We start from the raw sequence: 22,092 nt of genomic DNA on the forward strand, positions 1-22,092 counted from the left end.
GGGTTTGCACTGTAACACCCGTGATCCCTTTCTTGTTGGGCGAAGAAAAGTGAGCAGAACTTTGAGAATATTGAACCATGACCAAGGAAAGAATCCCTCTATTTTGCTAGTTTCTCAATACATTTGTCAACTCCATGAGCGTGTTGACGAGGGGCTTAGGACCGCAGAATATCATGTAAGCCCCTAAGCCACAACACGCACATTGGAGGACAACCTCCTAAAGTGGAAACAGATGCCGATTTGGAGAAATGTGCGTAGAAGTTATATCTCTCTCCATCTGAGACGGGAGGCTACTTTGGTAGCAACTGTGTACTGAGAAAATGGCATACAAGTACTCTTTCAAATCAAAAGGAATAAAAACAAACGATTTGGATGATGTGGAGCTAAATCTGATATTATTATTCCCTCAAAAATAAACCTCATGTGTTCAGCGCTCCCTTCGCCCCCTCATCCCGATACCTAGTTATGATATCATACATAAAGAAAATGAAATTAGATTATAAGAGAGAGCATAAGGGCAGCCACGGTGTATATAACACCCGTGGAGACCAAGATAGAAGAGGCTGCACCGGTGAAAAGAGAGTTGTCGGCGCTAATAGTTGAAGAAGAAGAAGAAGAAGAAGAAGAAGAAGGAGAAAAAGAAGAATGAGCGTCAGCGCCAGAGGTCTTATGCGCAGCAGAGGAGGAAGCACTGGATGTGAAGAAGCCTGACGTGGAGCCCTTAGCATAGGTACCGTTTAAGGAGCCAGAGTAGCCAGAAGAGCCAGAGGAGCCAGAAGAGCTAGAGTAGCCAGAGTAGCCAGAGGAGCCAGAGGAGCCAGAAGAGCCAGAGGAGCCAGAGGAGCCAGAGTAGCCAGAGGAGCCAGAGGAGCCAGAGGAGCCAGAGGAGCCAGAGTAGCCAGAGGAGCCAGAGGAGCCAGAGGAGCCAGAGGAGCCAGAAGAGCCAGAGGAGCCAGAGGAGCCAGATGATCCAGATGAGCCAGATGAGCCAGATGAGCCAGAGCTAGTCTCAACAGCACCGGCAGTGGTCCCTGTTGTTGTGGTGTCAAGGATGGTGGAAACGCCTGTCTGAGTGGCTGTCACAGGGCAGATTGTTGTGTAGTCAACCAAAGTTTCTGTTGTGACATATGTAGTGTGCTCCGATGCCGGGCAATTTTTCACCGATGATGGGCAAGCCGTAACCGTTGAGGTTCTAGTGGTAAAAACGGTTGATGTTGTCGAGCCATCACTGCTGCTGCTTCCTGAATCCTTGCCCGGTTGCGAGCCTGGTTTGGGAAAATGAGTGGGACTCGAGCCCTCGGTGAGGGGGCACACAGTGGTACCAACCACCACTGTCTCTGTGGTCAGATATGTAGTTCGGTGTCGAGCCGGACAATCTGTCACCGTGGAGGGACAGGCTGTAATAGTAGTCGTACGAGTGGTCAGGATCGTGGATGTAGTGGACTGATGAGCGGGTGGTGGTGGTGGTGGAATCGATCCAGATGGCGCATCAGGAATACTACTTAAAGGCACTCCGGGCATACTCGAGATGCTGGACGTGGTAGCTCCAGACGATGAGACGGAAGTAGGGATTTGGCCCCTTGATGCCGACGACCCTAATGGAATTCCAGTGAAGGAAGACGGGGATACGAAGGAACTGAACCCAGCCGTTCGAGAAGAGGGAGCACGAGATGATAGGATGGAGCTGGAGGCGACGGTAGAGAGCTTGACGGGTGGAAGGGAGCTCGATTTGACAGCAGACGGGCTGGATGAGGGAATGGAGATGGAGATCACGGTCAACGACGCGGGTACCTTGGATGACCCAAGGCTGACGGGAGATGACGATGGCGTGCGAACTGGCGTGGCAGAAGCTACTACAGCCGAGGAACTCACGACCACTTTGGTAGACGAAGCGAGAGCAGCGGGAGACGAAGAAGACAACGCCGCAGATGAGGCTACGACGGAGCTGGACAGCACTCGAGCCGGAGAACTGGACGGGGTACTGCTTGGGGTGACAGCCACGCTCGACAGAGCGGATGAACTGGCGACGGGGGTCGAGCTGGGAGTGGACGTGGTGCACACTTGAGTGGTGGACAGGGGCAACTGGAAGTCATCAAAGTCGAGGGTAAAAGCGGATTCCGTACAGCCCCAGACGAACAACAGAGCCTGACTGGCAGCGGTCGGTTGGTACGAGACCGTATAGACAGTCCAGTCTGGGTCCGCCCCGACTGCAGAGGGAGTAATGGTAATCCGGTCGAAGAAATTGCTCCAGCCATTCATCATCCAGCCGAGATAGCAATGGTTATATTGCGAGGCGACAGTGGTGGTCGCAATGGCCTTGTAGCTGACCGACAGCGAATAGATCTTGGAGGTATCCAGTCCGGTCAATGTTTGCTCGAGGTAAGTATACGTCGAGGTTCCCAAAATGGTGCTGGAACAGGGTCAACTCGGAAGAGGAGGAGGAGGAGAGGAGAAACGAAGGCCGCGACTCACTAGTAATCACTGCCATCCGCCGCATTGCCAGACACCACCTCCCCGTTGGAGGCAACTGCGTTGGCTCGTTGCGCAATCCAGTCAGTCAGGTCCCCCGACTCAAAAGACGGATTGGCAAAGGCATTGATTGTTTCCGTGGTGCAGGTCACTGTGGCATACACGGAGTTGGTCAGGAAGCCGGCGAGCAGGCCCGTCGCCAGGAGCGTTCGGGGGGCAACCACCATGATCTCGAGGTATAGGACAAAAACGACAGAATACGAGATGGCTAGCAGTGCACGGAGTTCCAGACGTGGAAAGGGAGAGAGGCGTCATCGTCAGATATTAATATTCTGTTGTTTTGATTTTTCGGTCTAGTTTCTCTCTCTCTCTCTCTCTCTCTCTCTCTTGGGCAAAGTTAGCCGTAGAGGCTCAGTGGCTTTCAGGGACTCACTCGGTGATTCCGAGGTGGAGTCCGTTCCTGGAATGGCGTGCGCATCCCAGATCTCGAAGGCGACGCTAGAGGCTCGGCCTAGTTCACCTCGAGGGCCTCCGTCGGCTAGAAGAACCGGTATCAGGGCCAGCAGCCCCACAGCCGGGATTAATATCTCTGATTATCTGGAGGAGCCTTCGGTAATCCGGATGGGCGATTGTTCAGCTGCTGGAGCAGGCTGAACCAACAAAAGCGTCATAATCTGGAAATCACAGAGCATCAAGGCTCGAAGGTCATACAATCAATGCGTCCTTATAGCTCTCTTCATAGTAATCCAATCCTGACCGCAGACGCTGCGAGTACGTACGGGGGCGGAGGGCAGACTTTCGAACCTTTTCTGGCGCGGTGGCGTGTGGTGGGATCATTGGTGGGATCACTTACGCCTACAAAATCAAGGTTGGGCTCTCGTTCTGGGCAAACAGGAACAGGGCTTTGCTGAGACGTCCATTCAGGGCCGGGGATCTTTTCTTGCCCCCCACCTGCCCCCCTCCCACCCCTGAAAATGGGGCCCCTGCAGCATATTTGAGCGAGGGACTCTTCGATCCGGCGTTCCTTAGTGGACGAGATGAAGACCTATAATAATAGAAAAACCTAGCTATTCTTGTAGCGGTAATTGAATTTACGGTCGGATTAGAGACATGATAAGCCTTTACTCGAAAGATCTGCTGGACGAGGCTCTCGAGTTTGTGTAAGCAATTATAGTAGTGCTACTCTTCTAAATGTTTCTAGCCGAAAACATCCTTAAGACCTATACAGGGCGAGGTTTAACAGAAACATTGTGGTCGATATGGAAGTCGCCTAGAAATCCTATTTAGGGAAAGGCGGTGACGGATAGCAGAATCCTCGATATACACCAACTATATCCGTACGCTACAGATTACACTGCTGTCAAAGATTTATCGACTAGATAGAAGGAAATCAAATAGACTGAAGATAAATTAATATAGTTCCTTACTTAAGGGTAGAGCAGGAATATTGATATCAAACTGTCAGTAAACGCCGTTGGGCTAGGTTATTATAGTGATTCTGCTCCTAGGCGTCAGGATAGAGCTGCATCTTCATCAAAGTAGAAGGGATAGTGCATAGGCGGAGAGAGTGATGCGGCAAGTTGGTATTCAGCTATGGCAAAGAGGGCTACGGAACAGCGTATCGGGGTGCTAGTCTAGGAACAGCAAGACTAATTAGAAGAAGCAACTAATTCACAGGTCACATTATTACCAAAAAAAAATAACTACTTTTCAATCATAAAATATCAATGCCCAGGTGCTGAATGGAGCGGCTATAGCCTCCAAATGCTCGTGTAACATTAGTACCGGTAAGCAGCACGTCCGTTCTAGACCTATAGATTGTTCCAACAATGCCAGCGTAGATTTAACCCGGGAGTACTAAGCCACCTGGACATAGAGCATAATTCCTCTATCTAGCTGTAACCTTCAAATATTGAAACTAAATACATGCATTGACTGGGCAAGCATACTTTACGTCAGCTACCATAATCCCTTATCCAGTTAGAAGCCCCCAATCCTGGAAATAGCAGGCCCCTAAGAAAGACACTCATCTCCACACCTAATTCCATTTTCCACAGTCAAGCAACACCACGCCCAAAGTAGCAACGGCCGCGGTTGCTCTGTACTCCGCACGAAGTAATAAGACATTGACTGCCCCACTAAGCCCCAGAGCTATGCCACAAGCTCCCACGAGCTATTCCACGAGGTATGATGTTACGGCTTGGCTAATCTTAATTTAGGGGAAAGTGATAGGTGATTTTCAAAACGAAAACAATTAAAAATGAACCTGTCGGTTAATAGTCGTCACCAGGGCTTTGAGCAAAAAGAAGATATAACCAGAAATATACAAGAGTCAAGATTCGCATATACATCATGATGTAGTCACCTACTATATTACTAACTAGCCAGTACATGCACATCCATGGGCAGTAGGCGGGTGTATATCGGATGATAACAGGGTAATAATGTATACTAACATGTAGTAGACCATGGAAGCGAGTATGTACACCCGCGTCTTCAACTTGAAGTTGACACCCGCCCCCAGTTAAGCTGTTAGTACTACTAGTAAATAAGTAATCATCGTGTTATCTTCTTTGCCAGTGACAGCCTGGTGGCTTGGGATATACGTCGGCGTCTCTTTCAACTCCGCGAGCTGTCTCTTGATTACCGTAACTGATGGCACTTTTGGCTTTAAAGATCTCCAAGAGATCTCAAGCATTTAAATGGTCTGTTTATATGCATGACAAGACGGACGTCAGTACCAATCATGGCAAAATTCTCTTCACTTAGTCTGAAGGCCACCTTCCCCCAATTCAGGGAAAAAGCCAACGCAGCTTCTATTCGGACCTTCTAGGTGATACGGATGGAATGAAACAGCGCCTTGTTCCCATCGATTTTTATACTTTGGATATTCATTTCGGTGCTACATTCTAATATTGTCATCGGTAACTAAGCTAGCGAATATCCGGCAGATAATACTCGAAAACCAAAGGGACTGACTGTGTTCGACATATCGAAACCTGCATACTACCACTCCATAGGCTGTATACCGCGTGAAAATATAGACTGAAGTTCCTCATCGCCATATAAAAGACCAGTATCCGCACCTGGGTAGGATACGTCAAGTTCATTTTTTAACTTCTGTGCAGTTTCAGTTGAGAGCCACATGTATCTCTCCACCATTCCCGCATTCGCTAGCCCGCCTCCATATGTACCTGGAGTATCTTCGTGTTCATTTCCACATTGATATTGTCCATACCCGATCTCCATGTCATAGTAGCTGACAGTATGATCAGTGTAACCATCTCTAGGCTCCAGATCAGTCTGTAAGCCTGGTGCAGTGCGATCAAAGTCCTTGAAGTGGCGGAAACCCGGGGGGTTCTATTGCGTTCCTTCATGATTTTCTCAAGGTATTGTAGGTAGAATGGATTTTCACTTCGCCTAGCAGCCACATACAAGGATTCGGTGTAGGGTGGTTTCAAACTTCGGAATATTGATTCGTAATCACATATTATACAAGTGATCGCAACTTGGTGTCCCATGGACGGACATTTTCGAACCAAATCAGCCAAAGTTAACTCAGAGGGCTTCACAGGCCCCCATATAACCCACGGGAGGCAGTCCGAATCATTGTCGATACCAGAGATATCATTGTTCATTATCATACGGGCATTAATCGCAGTACGAATCTCTCTGCACTCCTGTTTATTGCCTTGGCCAAGCAATTTACCGGGGAGGATAGCCCGTCCAGGGTTTGTTTCCAGCTGATATGCCCACCATCTAGCAAAAGTTGTACTATGATAAATACCACGAAGAATACAATTGTATTCAAGTTTGGTTCTCAGCCTGCGTGGATGCATTAGTCGACTGTATCGATCCACATTGCCCTCCCACGCAGCCATCTGTGTCTGAAGGCGTTTTTCGAGAAATGGGAGATCAAGCGGAAGAGGCATCCACAATTGATCGGACTGGCCTGGGCCCAGTTTAGCGTAGTCCTCTACTCCGCTGATATCCCCCAAGCTGATATCTTGCAAGCCGATAAATCCATCTTCCTCGATGTCAATATCATCAGCAGTTGTCTCTGGTAAATTTTTACCAGGGTAAACTCGCTGCCCCAAAGCCCATCGGGGCTTCATATCGCCATTCAGAAACGCAGGTGTCCGTGGGTTTTCAAGAACGGATCGAGAGAAATCTTCCATGACAACATATTGTTGGGAACTAGACATAATAATCTTGTAGATTTCGGCGTCTGTGTTTTTGTTAAGTTCGCGGGATTCTTCCGCAATAGAAACGTCAGGCAAAAGGTCCAATTCTTTGTAAAGATCTGTGTAGCATGCTGCAGCACACGCTCGGCCGACTTGATACCGCATAGACGGATACTGACGGGCAATTTCGCGATATGTTTCTTCTGATGCAAGGTCGGGATACCATATACAGTACGGCTGAGTGGCGGGATCTTGCATATCGGGGATTGTATCACTCATTATCAAGCGAGCATTGCGGGCCCGGGAAAATTGATGGGCATTGTTGCCGGAGCATAGCTCACTAATTGCCGGGCTTGTTGCGAATTGAAGTGAATCACGAATCCCACGAATGACTGCTCTCCGATGCCAAAACGAACTTAGAGCGACGGGTACATCCTCCCCCTTTATTGCCGCAGCACATTGATCGGGGTCGCATGCAGGTATAGGTTTGCCGGAGGAGTCAGTTGCCTCCCTTTTCGGTAGAACGATATTGTATTGGCTCATAAGGCTGATACCAGAATGTTCGGTAGCCGCCATTAGGAAATAGTACGGGCAGTGGTGCCTGTGGCGATGGTGCTGCGTGCAGTGACAAGTGGGAAAAATGAAGTTCAATGTTGAGGAAAAGGAAGACAGGATTATGCTTTGACCAGTAAGGATCTATAGGCGAAGTAGGGCACATGCAAGTACGACACGCCAACTCTTGCTAGAAGCCTAGAGCTGTATGTCAGCCTCGCCTAAGCCCCGCTAGTCCCGCTATCCCCGCCTTCCTCCTACCCGTAATCTCACGACCAGATCTTATAATATCTTCCCTGCTCTCATGTTCCCACAAATTAACAGGCTAGTACGAGATTAGTATCCGATCGTATCGTTCCCGGGGTCACTTTTAATTCTCCTATTGCTCAACGCATCATTACTATACCTTATGAACGAGGGAAAAAAATTTGTGAGAGAGAGCAAGAATACGTGCCGCAACCACCATAGAGCAAGAATCTCCTTTCAAGAAAGACAGAGAGCCGGATCTAGTTGACACGACGGGCTTATACCTACTGTCCCTAGATAGCGGCGGCGTGCGAGGTCTCTCGTCACTTCACATCTTGACGAGCATCATAGACCGACTAAATTATACGCGGGGGCAGATAAAGCTCCCTCCAGTGAAGCTGTGCGAAGTGTTCGACCTAATCGGGGGCACAAGTAATAGTGGGTAAGTGGACTTGCCATTTTAATGCGACACGCTAACTATCAGCAAAGCCTTATCGTGATTATGCTCGGCTACCTCTAGATAGATGTCGATAATTGTATCGATACATATAGCGATCTTGCCGTGGCAGTGTTCAGCGAGAAGCTAAGGTCAATCCCTGTCAATTTCAAGGGAGATATGACGGCCCGATTTGATTCGGCGAAGCTAGAGAGCGCGATTAAAAGGTGGTCGAGGATAGCAGTGCATCCAAGTAGAATATGTTTAATGATCGCACTAGACGCGGATGCAGAACGTAAGTAGGTTTCTGATTACGGTGATATATCTAACATAGCTAGCTTCGTTTGCACTACCGACCGCTATACAAAGGACATCATCCGCCTTCGAAGCTTTAGCCTCTCTCACGAGCCAAATATACGCGCGACAATATGCCAAGCTGCTCTCGCGACATATGCCGCTGTAACCTTCCTTGATTATGGTAGCATCGGAGACCGCTCATTTGCAAATAGCGGGCTCGGCGCAAATAATCTAGTAGACGAGGTGGAGGGCGAGGCGTCGAACATATGGTGCTCTAAGACGGGAGACTCAAAGCCGCGAGTTAAGTGCTTTATTTCGATTGGTGGTGCAAGCGAATGTGTTATGTGTAAAGATAATCATTTATTCCCTCAGTAGAGGTCATGATAAGCTAAACTACTGACGTAAGCATGCTGTGATGGTAACACATAGTATCATGATATTCTAACCATATTTCGATGACTACATTTCACATTCTACTAAACTGTTGTTTGATTGAATAAAAACACTCTCCATCCATCAAAGGATTCTAGACTTGGCTGACTTCTATCAAAATATTCCTTTCTATTACACATCAGTATGTGGATTTTCAACATTTCTCATTCACAAAATTGGCCATGAAAACGGCAATGAGGAATCTAGAAAGAGACTTTGCCTTTTAAAGAATGAACAGTCCAATACATTAACAAGAAAATCAGCAGTAGGCACGAATTATGAATCCCGTGTGGTGGGCGCATAGCCAAGCTGAACAAGGCTCGGTCATCATAAGCTAGCCTATTCATGAAAGAAGACTAAAGAGAAAGGAGGACTATGTCTCATTTAGATATATAGAATGAGACTCATTTACCCAATTGGCTCCGGGGCATGCATTCACAAATCCGAACAAGACCGAATCGGTTGTGGGTATATGCTAGGCTCGTAGATGCAAACCCGCAGCCCCACTACCGCACACGTGATAACATCACATGACTATGCACTTCCACTCCGCCTCAACCTCAGGCTGACGTGACATCAACACCACCGCTTCCTAGTCATGGTGCAGGCCCCATGTGGCGTACTGTTGAAGAGGTTGTCCCTAGATTTCATCTCCGCTCTCTCACATCCCCTGCTATTGTTTTCATCTTCGTCGACAAGCTTTTCCCACCGGGTGGTGCCGGTGGTCTAAGACATAATGTCAACCTATCTCGCCCGATCTTACGCTGCGTTTCAGCTGATGGTGGGAGGCTTTGCTCCCCACAACCTCATGAGGCACTGTCTCTGCTTTAAATAATCATCCCTGGCATTCACACCAGGGATCAGAAACCTTCTTGTGATTTTGCGCAGCCATTGTGATGGAAGAGGATGGACAAGTGCTGGGCTGCGACGGCTGAATATGCTTCCCGGTGCTCGACGTCCAGGCTCCTGTCAACTTCTGATTCTCCCACCTGGACACAGTATCTGGACATTGACCTTCATTTTCACTTGGAACGATGGGCTGGATTACTTCAGTGTCTTCTTTCCCCTGGCCCCACCCATGGCAACTTCCTCAGAGACTCATTTTGCGATCTCCTGGACACCTGTGAGAATTCTGTTCTCAACGATATGTGGTACACATGAAATGGCGTGCTAGAGGTTTCAAATAAGATGCGAGGTTGCGATCCACCGGCCCCGTGGAGAACTTCCCCATGATTCCGCTTCAGGCCCTATAGCTCGGCGATGGTGGTTCCTGTGCTTTAGCCATGGCCCTCTGGATGTCTTTCTGCTGTAAACAACGGCATCGGCACTGCCCATTCTACTGTGACTTCTCTCTTGCCATTCATGACGCACCGAAACCCACTGGACCCCTAACCACATGGCAGATTTCCATGGCTCTCCGGCTCTCCGTAACTGGAGATCCAGCTGAGAGGTACGACTATCGGCAAATATCCTTGCGGTGCATTCGGCGTCTTGAAGATCTCGTCTACGTCGAGAAGGGCGGGATATTTGATTGAACCTGCAGCCGATCAAAGCGGACCGCTTTGCTGATCTCGCTTGGTGGTTCCGGCGTTGCCAGGTTTTCGCCCTCGTGGCTTTATGCAGTTCGTAGATAGATTGATTCAGTTGAGGACACAGATTCATGTGATCCTGTCTCAAAGAGACCATTGTGCGATGCACGGCAAAGAACAGAGAAATCGGCCCGGGGGTTTCTACCAGATCACATCTTGCTCGGCAGGTCGAAACAGACTTTCGTTGTTCTACAAACACCAGGCAAGAATTGACTGGCACAGACGGTGATCCAGAGAAACTACGAGGAAAAAAATTACCGGATGCCAGCTGGCGGGATTAACCCGACGGCGCTCACTGCTACGAATCCAGTTGTAGAGCCGCGGGGGTGGACAACCGACCACTTTCACTTCACCATCGGCCGCTCGCATTTTTGTTCAGCCAGCATCGGCCAGAACTCAGCCCAGTAGATTCCATTCTATGATCTAGTCTAGGGTCGAGATTGCCGACCGTGCAAAGTGAACGGGTGCGTATGATGTCCCCAGCAGCGTGTCCCCTTGCTCACCAGCTTCACAGTGGCCCGGAAAAACTACTCATCCGAGCTGCCCCCCCCAACCCGAAAGACTTCCGTCTCAGAACGCGGACACGACTGAGTCTCGGCTCCACTCCCTGCGATTTCCCTGTCACTTCGACGCTGTCCTCCTCGCCATCAGATTTTGTGCATCTCTCTCTATCCATTTCTCGGCGCCGCCAGATGCTGCTGGCATCGTCTCCATGGCTGGGTCCCGTAGGAGTCCGGTGCTGAGAGATCAGTGGAACGGCGACCCAGATCGCGAACCTCGTGATAGGGACCGCCGCAGAGGTCGTGGGTCGAATCGTGATCGAGGCAGGCAACGCTATCGGGATCGAGGAGGTCGTCATTCGCGCCCAAACGACCGTCATTTCGACTATCGTGCCAGGTCGCCACCGGCTCGCGCATCTCGCTTCGGCCCTGACTCGTCTCACGACTCGGCTGATTACCCTCTGGATCGCTCGCCTCCACCGCGTGGCTCCCCTGGCCCTGTTGGTTTCCACGAAAATCGGCGCTCAGACAACCCGCGACCTTCATCCTCCACGGACTGGAACACCAATCCATCTAGATCTGCGGACAACAAAGAGAGTCAGGGTTTTCGGAGGGACGAGTCTCCATTTCCACCCTCGTCAAAACGCAAGAGGACTCGCAGCCCTTCTCCTCGTGGCCAGCGAGGCCATTTTTCTCATCGGCGCCCTTCTTTCGCCAGCCACGGAGAAAGACGCGACCGAAGCCCCTCATATAAGAGCCGAGGGCGATTTCCGGGACGCGGTGCTGGTCGACGACGATCCCCCCGTCGAGGCCGAGACCGCCGTGGCAAAGATAATCGCCATTCTGATATTCCACGACCGGACAAGTCAAGATCTCCTGTTCGGGATAGAGGATTCCACCCATCACCTGATCGACGGTCTCGGTCACCCAGCGCCGGCTATAGTGACAGAGACTCTCGCTATCGATCCCGTTCCTTATCACGGCATTCTGGCCGATCTATAGGCTCAAGAGCGTCTGTATTTTCTTTTCAATCACGTGGTGACGATGGTATAAGCTCGAACCGGCCTGTGGACAATGGGGGTCGGTCTCCAATGCATCGGCGAGTCACAAGCTTTGATGGCAGCAACATGAGCGGTCCTAGTGATGGACCTGCTAACATACGAGATGATTTTTCAACACATGGCAAACCGGCTTCAGATGATCACAAAAAGCAACACCGAGGGTCGTCACGACCACATGCTGGCATAGGGTCGTACTCGACCTCACCCCGGTTTGGGTCGCCGACAGGATCTCACCATGGATCCCCCTTTCCCCCTTCCCCGTACTCAGGTGGGGGACGAGGTGGGCGAAATGGCCCCCCTTCCTATTCAGGCTCCATGTAGGTTTTCATGTTTTGCTTTGGCTCTATTTGGCCCCGTGGATTGATATACTAATTTTATAACCATCATTACAGCCGGTCGCCTTACCGCCAAGATGACTTTTTCTCGCAGAATACATCTCAAGGCCATCATAAAAACCCACCAAGTCATCCCCATTCCCCATACAATGGTCCTTCCCGCGGCGGTCATCATCCTTACCGAGCAAACCAAGCAAGCTCAGGCACTGGCCGCCGATTCTCTGGCTCCGGTGCTTCTTCATTCAATAATGGCCACGCAAGCCGGGTTGGCCGAGGACATTTCAACAACCTGCAATGGACTGCATCTGGATCTCGGGGCGGCCGGAGTGGGCAACAAAGCCCCAGGCCTGGCCACAATCGCGGCTCACGGACTCCTACAAGGGAAGCTTCTATAGATGACGCGCGTTCCCCTCGAGCGATGGAGTCTGAGGATGATTTCAGGCCTTCGAGTAGGGACCGTTTTCAAAAAGATGGCAATGCTCCGCCCACCTCGGAGGAGGCTCATGTGTCTGACATGGCACCCCCAGCTCGCGAAGTGAAAGAATCAACGCCCGCTCAGAAAGGTGGAAAATTCAGTTTCACCTTCAAAGCAAAGACTACACCAACTACTACCCCCAAGCCTGTTCCGGATCTTGCACAGCGGATGCAAATTCGCGAACCACCTTCTCGTGTGCCTGCACCAGACCCGCCAACGCCACGTAACAGGTTAACAAACGGTCCAATGCCCAAATTTCAACCCGAACCCCGTCAGGATCGTCGCGATCGGGATCGTGGTGGCCGGGACAGAGAACGAGACTGGGATCGCCGTGAGTTCAGAGATCAACGAGACCCGCGTGAGTTCCGAGACCACCGAGATCAGCGTGATCAACGGGACCGAAAAGATGAACGGCGTTTCGAAAACCGTCGTGACCGTCGCAAGAACGAGCGGAACGAGCGGCGCGCCGACTTTCGACAGGATCGGCACAGGGACCGTACCCCAGAGCCGCCGAAAGAGCAGCCTCCAAAGCAGAAGAAGATTCTTACTCGTCCCAAACCTCGCCCGACGCTCCCGGAAGAGTTTGCAGACGCCGATTCGGTCTATTACAGGAAGCCCGGCAATGAGTCTGTTATTGGTGCCGGTACCTATGGCAAAGTTTTCAAGGGAATACACGTCTATACGCAGCGTAAGGTCGCTCTGAAGAAAATCCGAATGGAAGGTGAGAAAGATGGGTTTCCTGTCACTGCTGTGCGCGAAATCAAACTTCTGCAACATTTGCGAAACCACAATGTGGTCAGCCTGCTGGAAGTCATGGTCGAAAGAAATGAATGTTTCATGGTCTTCGAATACCTATCGCATGATCTGACCGGTCTCATCAACCATCCTACTTTTTCTCTCACTCTTGCGCACAAGAAAGATCTCGCCAAGCAAATGTTCGAAGGGCTCAACTATCTCCACCATCGCGGGGTACTCCATCGCGATATCAAAGCGGCCAATATCTTGATCAGCAACCAAGGACTCTTGAAATTTGCTGATTTTGGCCTGGCCCGATTCTTTTCTAAGAGCCGCCAGCTGGATTATACGAATCGGGTGATTACCATTTGGTACAGACCGCCAGAGCTCCTCCTGGGTGAGACCCGGTATGGTCCAGCCGTCGATGTGTGGAGTGCTGCCTGTGTTTGCATCGAAATGTTCACCAAGAAGGCTGCGTTCCCCGGCGATGGGGGCGAATTGAGCCAATTAGATAAGCTGTATAACTCCCTGGGCACTCCTACCAAAGGCGACTGGCCTGATCTAGTGGAGATGCCGTGGTTCCAGCTTATGCGACCCAGCGAGCGCAAAAAGCGAGTGTTTGAGGACCAGTACCGTGACATCCTGACCCCAGCGGCGCTGGACTTGATCTCACAAGTCTTCCGCTATGACCCTGCCAAACGACCAAGTGCCGAAGAATTGCTCCAACACCCGTACTTTGTGTCTGAGGAACCCGCCCCTCAGCAAGCTCTCGAGTAAGTTACTCTATTCCTCCGTCCTCTGTATGCACTCTTATAATGATACTAACTTTGTCCCTAGGTTGGAGCACATCGAAGGTGACTGGCACGAGTTTGAGTCCAAGGCCCTCCGCAAGGAGGCTCGCCGCGCCGAATATCAGAGCCAAAAGGATCGAGAGAAGCGCAAGGCTGAGGCGTCTGTGCCACCGAGTGATCGAGATCGTAAGAGGGCGCGTGGCGAGGGCACGGACCAAACTGCGTAAGGGTAATGTGGTCATGGATATTCGAAGTTTGGAGGGGAGACTATTCATTTCTGGCATCATGTTTTTGTACGGTATCGGGCATGGCTTGGTGGACTGGCTTGCATCTATCTATTTTCATGGGTTCCTTATGATCTGGGTATACCCGGGCTTGTTTTTTTTTTCTGTCAAATATCGCCCACGGATCATCGGAGGAAATTTTTAAACCTCTTTTTTCCCCTTTCATTCCTGATCAATAATACATGGCCTCAAGCTGTTGGCCGATGTAATAAGATTATCATCAATTGTTTCAAGGGTCCTTTTGTCCTACATCGATTGGGAAAGTGAGGGCTCCATTGGTTCCAAACTTCGCATGGCTAGCAACAGGGACACAACCTCCATGCAACTAATATAATAACAACGATGATGATGATGATGATGATGATGATAATGATTGTGATAATGGTGATGATTATTTACTACTGTACATTTTTGTTAGCATGTGCAGGAGGTTATGTGCAGATACGAGAATGATCTCCAGACACAGCGGGCATTAAAAGGGTTCAGACTTTGCCAGTTGACCTCACGCCCAACCAGCCTGGGATGACACCGCAAGGCTCACCCAGTGATAACAGGCGGTTGAGACCTCGGATTACCAGAGAGCTCATGATGTTTTCTTCATTTTAAAAGGAATTGAAAATTGCATTGAAACTGAAACTAATCGTGAACGTACCCTACGGAAGTGCAAGGGTGATTGCGGGTCAGTACTGTGTTGTGGTCCACACAGTACTGGGATAGAGGAATGTCTCGTCAGTCAGGTCATCAACGCATCCTGGGAAGCTCCAGAGAGCCCTCGTGATGATGGTTTTAGATGCGACATTTCAATCTCGACACACACATCGGAAACGCCGGGGCAGTAGAAAGGAAGACTCCGGCGGTGATTTGAGTCGGTGGTCTTAGGTTATTGTGGAAGAAAAGAAGAGAAAAGGCAGAAAAGCCGCGAAGAAATAGAAGACCGGAAAAAAGACGGTGCGGGCGGCAGGCGAGGCGCGCGCTGATTGGCGGCTGAGTGGAGCTGCCATCGAGTCTCCAAATCCATGACTTCTTCGGCTGTTGAGCCTGCGATCAACCGTTTTCACCTCTTCACTACTTCCTGCTTCTTTGATATCCCCTCCCGTGTACACATCCGACCTTGCTGCTCCCGCTCCTGCTTCCATTGATCCCCTTGCACATCGTTCAGACTGCTTCCTCCCCTCCCTTGAACACTGCAAAAGCCCTACCTTCCCGACATATACCCCCCCCGCCACACCACCTCGCCCGCTTCCTCCCACCTCGCTCCCCTCGCCTCTCCGATCTCGTCGCCCAATCTCTGTTTCTCCTCTCGCGTCATCTCCCTGTTTAGTCTCACCCAGTGTGCGAACGGTGTTTTGGCGTGCCTGTCGTCCTTTCGCGCCCTCTTTGTTCGTCCCGGATGACCGCTCGTGTCTCGGGCAGTCTAACCCGCCGTCATGGATAATGCCAACTTGTGGACTCGCCGAGCAAAGTAAGTTCTTCTGTTTGTTTCTGGTTCGCTGGGTGTGTTGGTATCGCTGACCGTGTGCGCCTGCTCCCGCTATGCAGCTCCTCCAAATTATCCTTGTCCATGTCCGGGACGGACGGCAAGGATGGTGCCCGAGTCGACCTGCCCCGCTCATCCAAACGTTTCGGCCCTGACAGCTCTCACGGGCGATCCAATCCTTTCAACGCCATATCTCCGCTGTCCGGCGGCGTATCATCCCCGTCCACTAATGCGTCGTCCGCCTTCGGTCTAGGATCTGGCGCTTTCGCCTCGTTTGGCGCCCCGAAGACCCCAGGTGGCACATCGGATATGAAAACTCCTGGAGAGAAGCGGGATATATCCGGTGATCACGAGGAGGCGGCCGGGACTAAAGCGCTGGCGAACCCTCCAACCTCCGGTCCTGGGGAACACCCGCTCAAGGCTACCTGGATTGTCTGGTACCGCCCTCCGACCCCCAAGTACTCCGATTACGAGAAGTCCACGGTGCCACTGGCGTCGATATCATCAGTGGAGAGCTTTTGGGCGGTGTATTCTCATCTGAAGCGGCCATCGCAGCTGCCCACAGTGTCTGACTACCACATTTTCAAGAAGGGCATTCGCCCGGTGTGGGAAGATGAGGCTAACAAGCGAGGTGGAAAGTGGATTGTTCGGTTGAAGAAGGGTGTCGCGGACCGGTACTGGGAGGATCTGCTGCTGGCCATGGTGGGCGATCAGTTCGCGGAGGCTGGCGATGAGGTCTGTGGTGCCGTGTTGAGCGTACGAGGTGGCGAGGATGTGTTGAGTGTGTGGACTAAGATCGATGGCGGTCGGAACATTAAGATCAGGTATGGCGCCAAATCCAGCAGACATCTTGCTTTTTGTTTTCCCGGTTATACAGACACTAACCCTGCGCCGCAGAGAAACGATAAAGCGCCTGCTCGCCTTCCCACTGGACACCAACATCGTCTGGAAGAGCCATGATGACAGCATTGCTCAACGGTCCGCCATTGACCAAGCACGTCACGAGAAGGCTACGGCCGGTAACTCTGGAAGCCATATCGGAACAGAACGACGACGCACTGGCCATGAGGAATCGGACAAAGGCAAGGGAACCAGTTTGTGAAGCTCCTGGCCCCCGGGACTCCTGGCCTTGAGCCCTGTATAGTACATCCGACATCGAAACCGAAAAAAAAGATATTCTGCACAACTTAACTCATTGGGATGCGTTTGGGTCTGGGGGGACGGTGGGGCATCGAGGCGAACTCAGCGGTTTTATTTGATTTTTATGTCTTAGTGAACTTTTATGTTGTTCTGTCTTATTTTGCTTCCGAGCTCATGCGTGATGTTTCTCTTCTTCTTTTGTTCTTCCACCCCTTCCTGTGCGAACAAAAAAAACCCTGCAGCTGTGCCCTGCACCACGTCATACCTGGATGTTACCCAGTCTAGCTACCCGATGTTTTGTGGATGGCTCCAAATCAACCATCTCTGACTATCAGGTTCAATGAATTTTGGTCTTTTCGAAGGAGTCAAGTTCACCACAGTGTGTTCCGTAGGCCTTTGGACCAATTCTCCAGGAAGTTTCATCTTGGGATACCATGTTACAGGTTCCCAACTGTTGGATGTTGGATGTTGGAAGTATAGTGCCTGACAAAAAAAGGCAGTCCGAGCTGACCGCCCGGCGACGAGAACCAGAAACCGCAGACCGCGAATGTGTGAATCCAGAGCAAAAAGAACCCCGCAAGATGGGACATGTGTCGTACATGATCCTGCCCTAGCCAAAGGCCCAGCCTGGATGTCGTTCTTTGGCAACTTCGCCCAGATCTTTGCCAGCCTGTCTCCGCGCCGCCGAGCCGACGATCATCAACGGCCGGCCCAGTACCGCCGCAATTCGCGCTCGCAGCAGCGCGCTCATAACGCCCGCTCCACTCGCTGTCCCTCGCCCTCTCCCACCTTGAAGGTGGCCCCCAGGTCTTCTATAAAGAAGCGCCAGAACGAGTTCTCCCTTGGTTCCGAATCCGACCTCGATCAACCGTCTGATTCCAACTTCCTCTCGGCTGGCGATCCCAAGACTTCACAGGTTCGTAGCAACCTGAGCTCTCCCAACACACATATCGCGCCAAGGATTTTCTTCGATTTGCTCTCATTCTCCCTTTTTCTGTGTACAAACGAGTCAGATATCCAACTTGTTTCATTCGAGACCATGTATTGTTCCCTATTACAATCTACATCCTCGGCCGTTTTTTTTTCTCCCAACACTCGATTATTCCTTATATGGAGACTGATTGCGCTGTGCAGACCTCTCAAAACTATGACAACGATTTTACGACCACGTCTGAATCTCCATCATCAAGTCGACAATTGCGGTCCCCGCCTTCGCAGTTCGTCATAGACCCAGACCTCGGTGCCCGGTATATATGCCTCTGTACCGCCACCCCGCCAAAAAGCAAGTGCTGATAACCCTCGTGTCCAGTTTGGGTGACCATCCGCAGATGTTGAGCAAGGACCGCCAGGATGAGGCTCGATTGTTCGGGGCGCAGAAGTATGGGTATGTTTACTGAGTGAATGCGAAGATTCAGAGCGCAAAATCAAAAAAAGTTGAAAGAATTAGGTTGACGGATTAAATTTTGCCTTCTCAGGGACAGTAATGCCACGCCAATCACCCCAGGCGCTACTCGAAAGAAGACCAAGCCAGGGGTATGTGTTTTTATTATCACGTCGTACAGTTGATCAACCGTGAGAGACTAACCCCAAGGAATGACAGGCCTCTTCAGCGTTCCAGCCAACAGACAGGATTTCTAAAAATTCTCGCGAAAGTGGACCTGTTCGCGCCCAAGGAAAGACTACCAAAGCAGGTGTTCTTACTCGACGAACCCAACCACAGTTAGATGATGCGCCCGTATTTGATGAATCCGGGCGGCCGAACAAACGACGGCGCCAAGAAGGTCGCAACGCGGTTGATCTAACTGAGGATAGCCTGGCTGGTCCAGCAATCTGGAATGCAGAGATCTCACCGCCTGCAAATCATGTCTCGCGTGCCTCACCTGGGTCGAGTCAATATTCCGGCAAAGCGAGGTCCAGCGGGCGCCATCCTCGTTGGCTCGATGAGTACCGCAATGTAGACGATTTGGTCAAAATATATCGGAGCCCCCATCTATCCCAGAGGGGTCGTTTACCCTCAATCAATTCCCAAGACGAGCAATTCACAGTACAGGCTGCCGCTCAAAGGCGTTCTCTAAGTCACAACGAGGACAGACATCCACCACAGACAAACTCCAGCAGCCCTAATCAGCCAAGGTGCAATCTACTCGAGAGTATCGAGTTACACCACGGAAAAGAAACATCTAAAAATCTCCAACCTCAGCCTGAGGCCTTATCCCAATCTCCAATGTTATTGAATGGGTCTGGGAATGCGAGTGGGTCCAGAGAAAGCTCAGATGAAATCCAAGGAGAGGCTACTACTCAACCAATACCCAGGAACCTTGATGACAGGCCTATTCAAGGTCACCGTAATGTGGCCAGAGAACAGCCCCTGTCTCCGGCTCGCAAACGTTCACCGACTGACATTCGACCTACCGATTTCGTTAGATCCCCTCGTCGGAGGTCTAAGAAAGTCAAACATCAGCATGAGAGCTCAGACCTTACTCTACTTTTTATCTCATCCATTAGATTCGGGAATATCAGCAAAAAAGTTGAGAAAGGCGAAGAAGTGGCCATTGTTCTGGATGACAAGAAAATTCAACTTGGGCAAGACATTACCGGTTCAAGGAAAGTTGATATTTTCTTCCGTTATATCAGGACAGCTCTGCGAGCAGAATGTCATGCGAATCGCAAGGTCCGCTTGCAGTTGTCACACTATGAAGACGCACCTGGCAAAATTGTCGACATTGATTTCCTGTGGCAATCGGACAAGATTGGTTTCTTGAAGATGGTGAAAGAAGCTGAAGCTGCAATCAACCTTCAGTTCAAGGAAGCGTAAGTGTTCCGGCATCTTTTAACCATGTCTACGTCAACTAATAATGATGAAGAGAACAAATGGACCAGATATTCTCCAAGCATGAACATGAGATGGCAAATTATGCTCTGTCCTCTAAGCGCTCTCTCCCTGACGACTCTATTGAAAGAGTATCCCCTCCAGAGTCTACTGTTCCGATCACTCGCAAGAAACTTTCGTCTCTTTTGCAGGACGATACAGGAAATTCCCGTCAAAATCAACTCAAACAGCCCCAATCGTTGTCACATGTCATGGATGTCGCAGATACGTCCAAAGAAATTGAAGACGACTCTGACAAGGGGATTGATATTCCTGTCAAGAAATCGTACGGCATTTTTGAACGGACAACACGACAAACTACAAGGCGCACAGCCCGACTGTCTGGCCAAACGAAAAGTGACGAAGTTATATCTCAGGGCAAACTCAAATCCTTGCTCCAGAAAGATCCATTCCGGAAAAAATGGCAAAAACCGCTGGTGTATCCAAGAGTTGGCAAGAAAAAGGCCGAGGTCAACGTCGAGGACCGCGACCGGCTTCGTGATGATGAGTTCCTTAACGACAACCTTATCGGGTTCTATATGCGCTTTTTGCAAGATCACCTGGAGCGCACCAACTCGGAGGCTGCGAAGCACGTGTACTTTTTCAACTCTTACTTCTTTGCTACTCTCACCAATAAGGGTGCCCGTGAGATCAATTATAGTGGTGTAGAGAAATGGACCCGCAACGTCGACTTGTTCAGCTACAAGTACATTGTCGTTCCCATTAACCAAAATGCTCACTGGTATGTCGCCATCATTTGCAACCTGCCAAGCTTGCCACTCGAGTCTGCCAGTCGCGTTGAATCTCCTGCCATACGTGCAGGCGATGAAGAACGGTCGAATCCGGCGGAGAACGAGGTGCAAGAGATCGTTGAATCTCCGGAGCCTGAGCCAATTCCAGCCTCCCCTGAGCATCCAAAAGACAATACTGCGAAGAAGGCGGAAGATCAGTCTGAATCCCCCAAGTCTCAGGCCACGCGAGCATCGCTTGCTTCCTTGTCCCTTGATGATTTCACAAATGCATCTAATGAGGCAGATAAACTAGAGGATCCCGCCTCCGCAAGCGAGGATTGGCCCGATGGCGAAGAGACTAATACTTCGACTCCCGCCAAATTATCTCCGCCGGTACAGGCCGAGCCTGTCGCTTCCACCACTGCTGCTAAGCAGTTAGCTCGGCAGCCCAAGAAGAAAGCTCGTGGAGGCCACCGGTTAGACCCTAGCCAGCCCACCATTATCACCTTCGATTCTCTTGACCTTGGCCGCTCGCCAACGATCAAACTGTTGCGGGACTACATCTGTCAGGAGGCTGCATCTAAACGGGGCGTTGAAGTCAATCCCACCAACATAAAGGGCATGCGCGCTCGTGCGATCCCCCTCCAGCCAAATTATTCCGACTGTGGGCTGTATCTGCTGGCATACACGGAGAAGTTCGTTCAAAACCCTGACCAATTTATTGCAAAACTTCTCCAGAAAGAGATGGACGAGCACGATGATTGGCCCCCGCTAGGATCTGGTCTGCTTCGGCTGCGTCTTCGGGATTTTCTTGATAGGCTTTATGAAGAGCAGGCACAGACGAAGAGCGACAAGGGTCTGATGGCCGATCAGCAGCCAGTCTCGTTTTTGTTGGGGCCACCACCGCCAGTTCAAGCGGTCGAGGATCAAAATACCGTGGAGATACCTTACCCTAATTCTTCCAAGGTCGACAACAAATCTGTAGACAAGGAGGTTCATGAGAAGGATGATGGCCTTCTCAATGAAGAAAGCGCAGAGCCGAATGACTCAAGTGGAGATACTCCTCAACTGGTGCCAACAGACTCGGGTCCAGTACGCCCACCAAAGGACGAACCATCAAGAAAACCTCTAGCCGCGCTCCCAAAGCCGACTGCCTCGCCCGGTGATTCAGAAGTCGTTGAGGTCCCCGACAGCCAGGAGGCACCCATGGCGTCTACAGAACCAAAGCCGCGGAGTCGCGGAGAGCAGAAAAAGCCCTCGAAAGAAACAGACGCGAGACTCGCTAGCAGAAAATCTGGAAGAGTCGAGGTTCAGATCCGAGCTACTCCACCACCTGGTACCCCAAAACCAGCGCGGAAAAGCCCACGGTGGCAAGCGCGCAAAAGCTAAGGCTGTGCACCACTTTGTCGTTCTTGATACCTACTTGTGTTTTCAGCGTCATCGTTATAATGAATCATATTACTATATTCTCTGTCACCATGAGAGTACC

The 22,092-nt window shown here is 50.7% G+C and overlaps 6 protein-coding genes across 6 annotated transcripts; 4 read left to right on the top strand and 2 right to left on the bottom strand.

Moving 5' to 3' along the window:
* Nucleotides 1-492: 492 nt before the first annotated feature.
* N7462_003655 (uncharacterized protein) lies at nt 493-2,696 on the bottom strand (the record flags this gene model as incomplete). The annotated part of the gene is made up of 2 exons (XM_057075381.1): nt 493-2,410; nt 2,473-2,696. 2 exons carry the CDS (start codon nt 2,694-2,696, stop codon nt 493-495), a joined length of 2,142 nt encoding a protein of 713 aa, XP_056934886.1.
* Nucleotides 2,697-5,475: 2,779 nt separating this feature from the next.
* Nucleotides 5,476-7,229, bottom strand: N7462_003656 (uncharacterized protein; the record flags this gene model as incomplete). Its single annotated transcript, XM_057075382.1, has 2 exons — nt 5,476-5,755; nt 5,905-7,229. 2 exons carry the CDS (start codon nt 7,227-7,229, stop codon nt 5,476-5,478), a joined length of 1,605 nt encoding a protein of 534 aa, XP_056934887.1.
* A 3,688-nt stretch (nt 7,230-10,917) lies between these two features.
* N7462_003657 (putative protein kinase) lies at nt 10,918-14,329 on the top strand (the record flags this gene model as incomplete). Its single annotated transcript, XM_057075383.1, has 3 exons — nt 10,918-12,083; nt 12,159-14,084; nt 14,149-14,329. 3 exons carry the CDS (start codon nt 10,918-10,920, stop codon nt 14,327-14,329), a joined length of 3,273 nt encoding a protein of 1,090 aa, XP_056934888.1.
* Nucleotides 14,330-15,947: 1,618 nt separating this feature from the next.
* On the top strand, nt 15,948-16,965 carry N7462_003658 (eukaryotic translation initiation factor 4E; the record flags this gene model as incomplete). Its single annotated transcript, XM_057075384.1, has 2 exons — nt 15,948-16,687; nt 16,761-16,965. The coding sequence occupies 2 exons, from the start codon at nt 15,948-15,950 to the stop codon at nt 16,963-16,965; spliced, it is 945 nt and encodes a 314-aa protein (XP_056934889.1).
* A 585-nt stretch (nt 16,966-17,550) lies between these two features.
* Nucleotides 17,551-19,818, top strand: N7462_003659 (uncharacterized protein; the record flags this gene model as incomplete). The annotated part of the gene is made up of 2 exons (XM_057075385.1): nt 17,551-17,919; nt 18,682-19,818. The coding sequence occupies 2 exons, from the start codon at nt 17,551-17,553 to the stop codon at nt 19,816-19,818; spliced, it is 1,506 nt and encodes a 501-aa protein (XP_056934890.1).
* Nucleotides 19,819-19,874: 56 nt separating this feature from the next.
* Nucleotides 19,875-21,992, top strand: N7462_003660 (Peptidase C48 SUMO/Sentrin/Ubl1; the record flags this gene model as incomplete). Its single annotated transcript, XM_057075386.1, has 1 exon — nt 19,875-21,992. The coding sequence occupies one exon, from the start codon at nt 19,875-19,877 to the stop codon at nt 21,990-21,992; it is 2,118 nt and encodes a 705-aa protein (XP_056934891.1).
* Nucleotides 21,993-22,092: the final 100 nt, after the last annotated feature.

Source organism: Penicillium macrosclerotiorum, assembly GCF_028827735.1.
Source record: "Penicillium macrosclerotiorum strain IBT 26536 chromosome Unknown utg000003l_segment0_segment0, whole genome shotgun sequence".
Taxonomy (NCBI): Eukaryota; Fungi; Ascomycota; class Eurotiomycetes; order Eurotiales; family Aspergillaceae; genus Penicillium; species Penicillium macrosclerotiorum.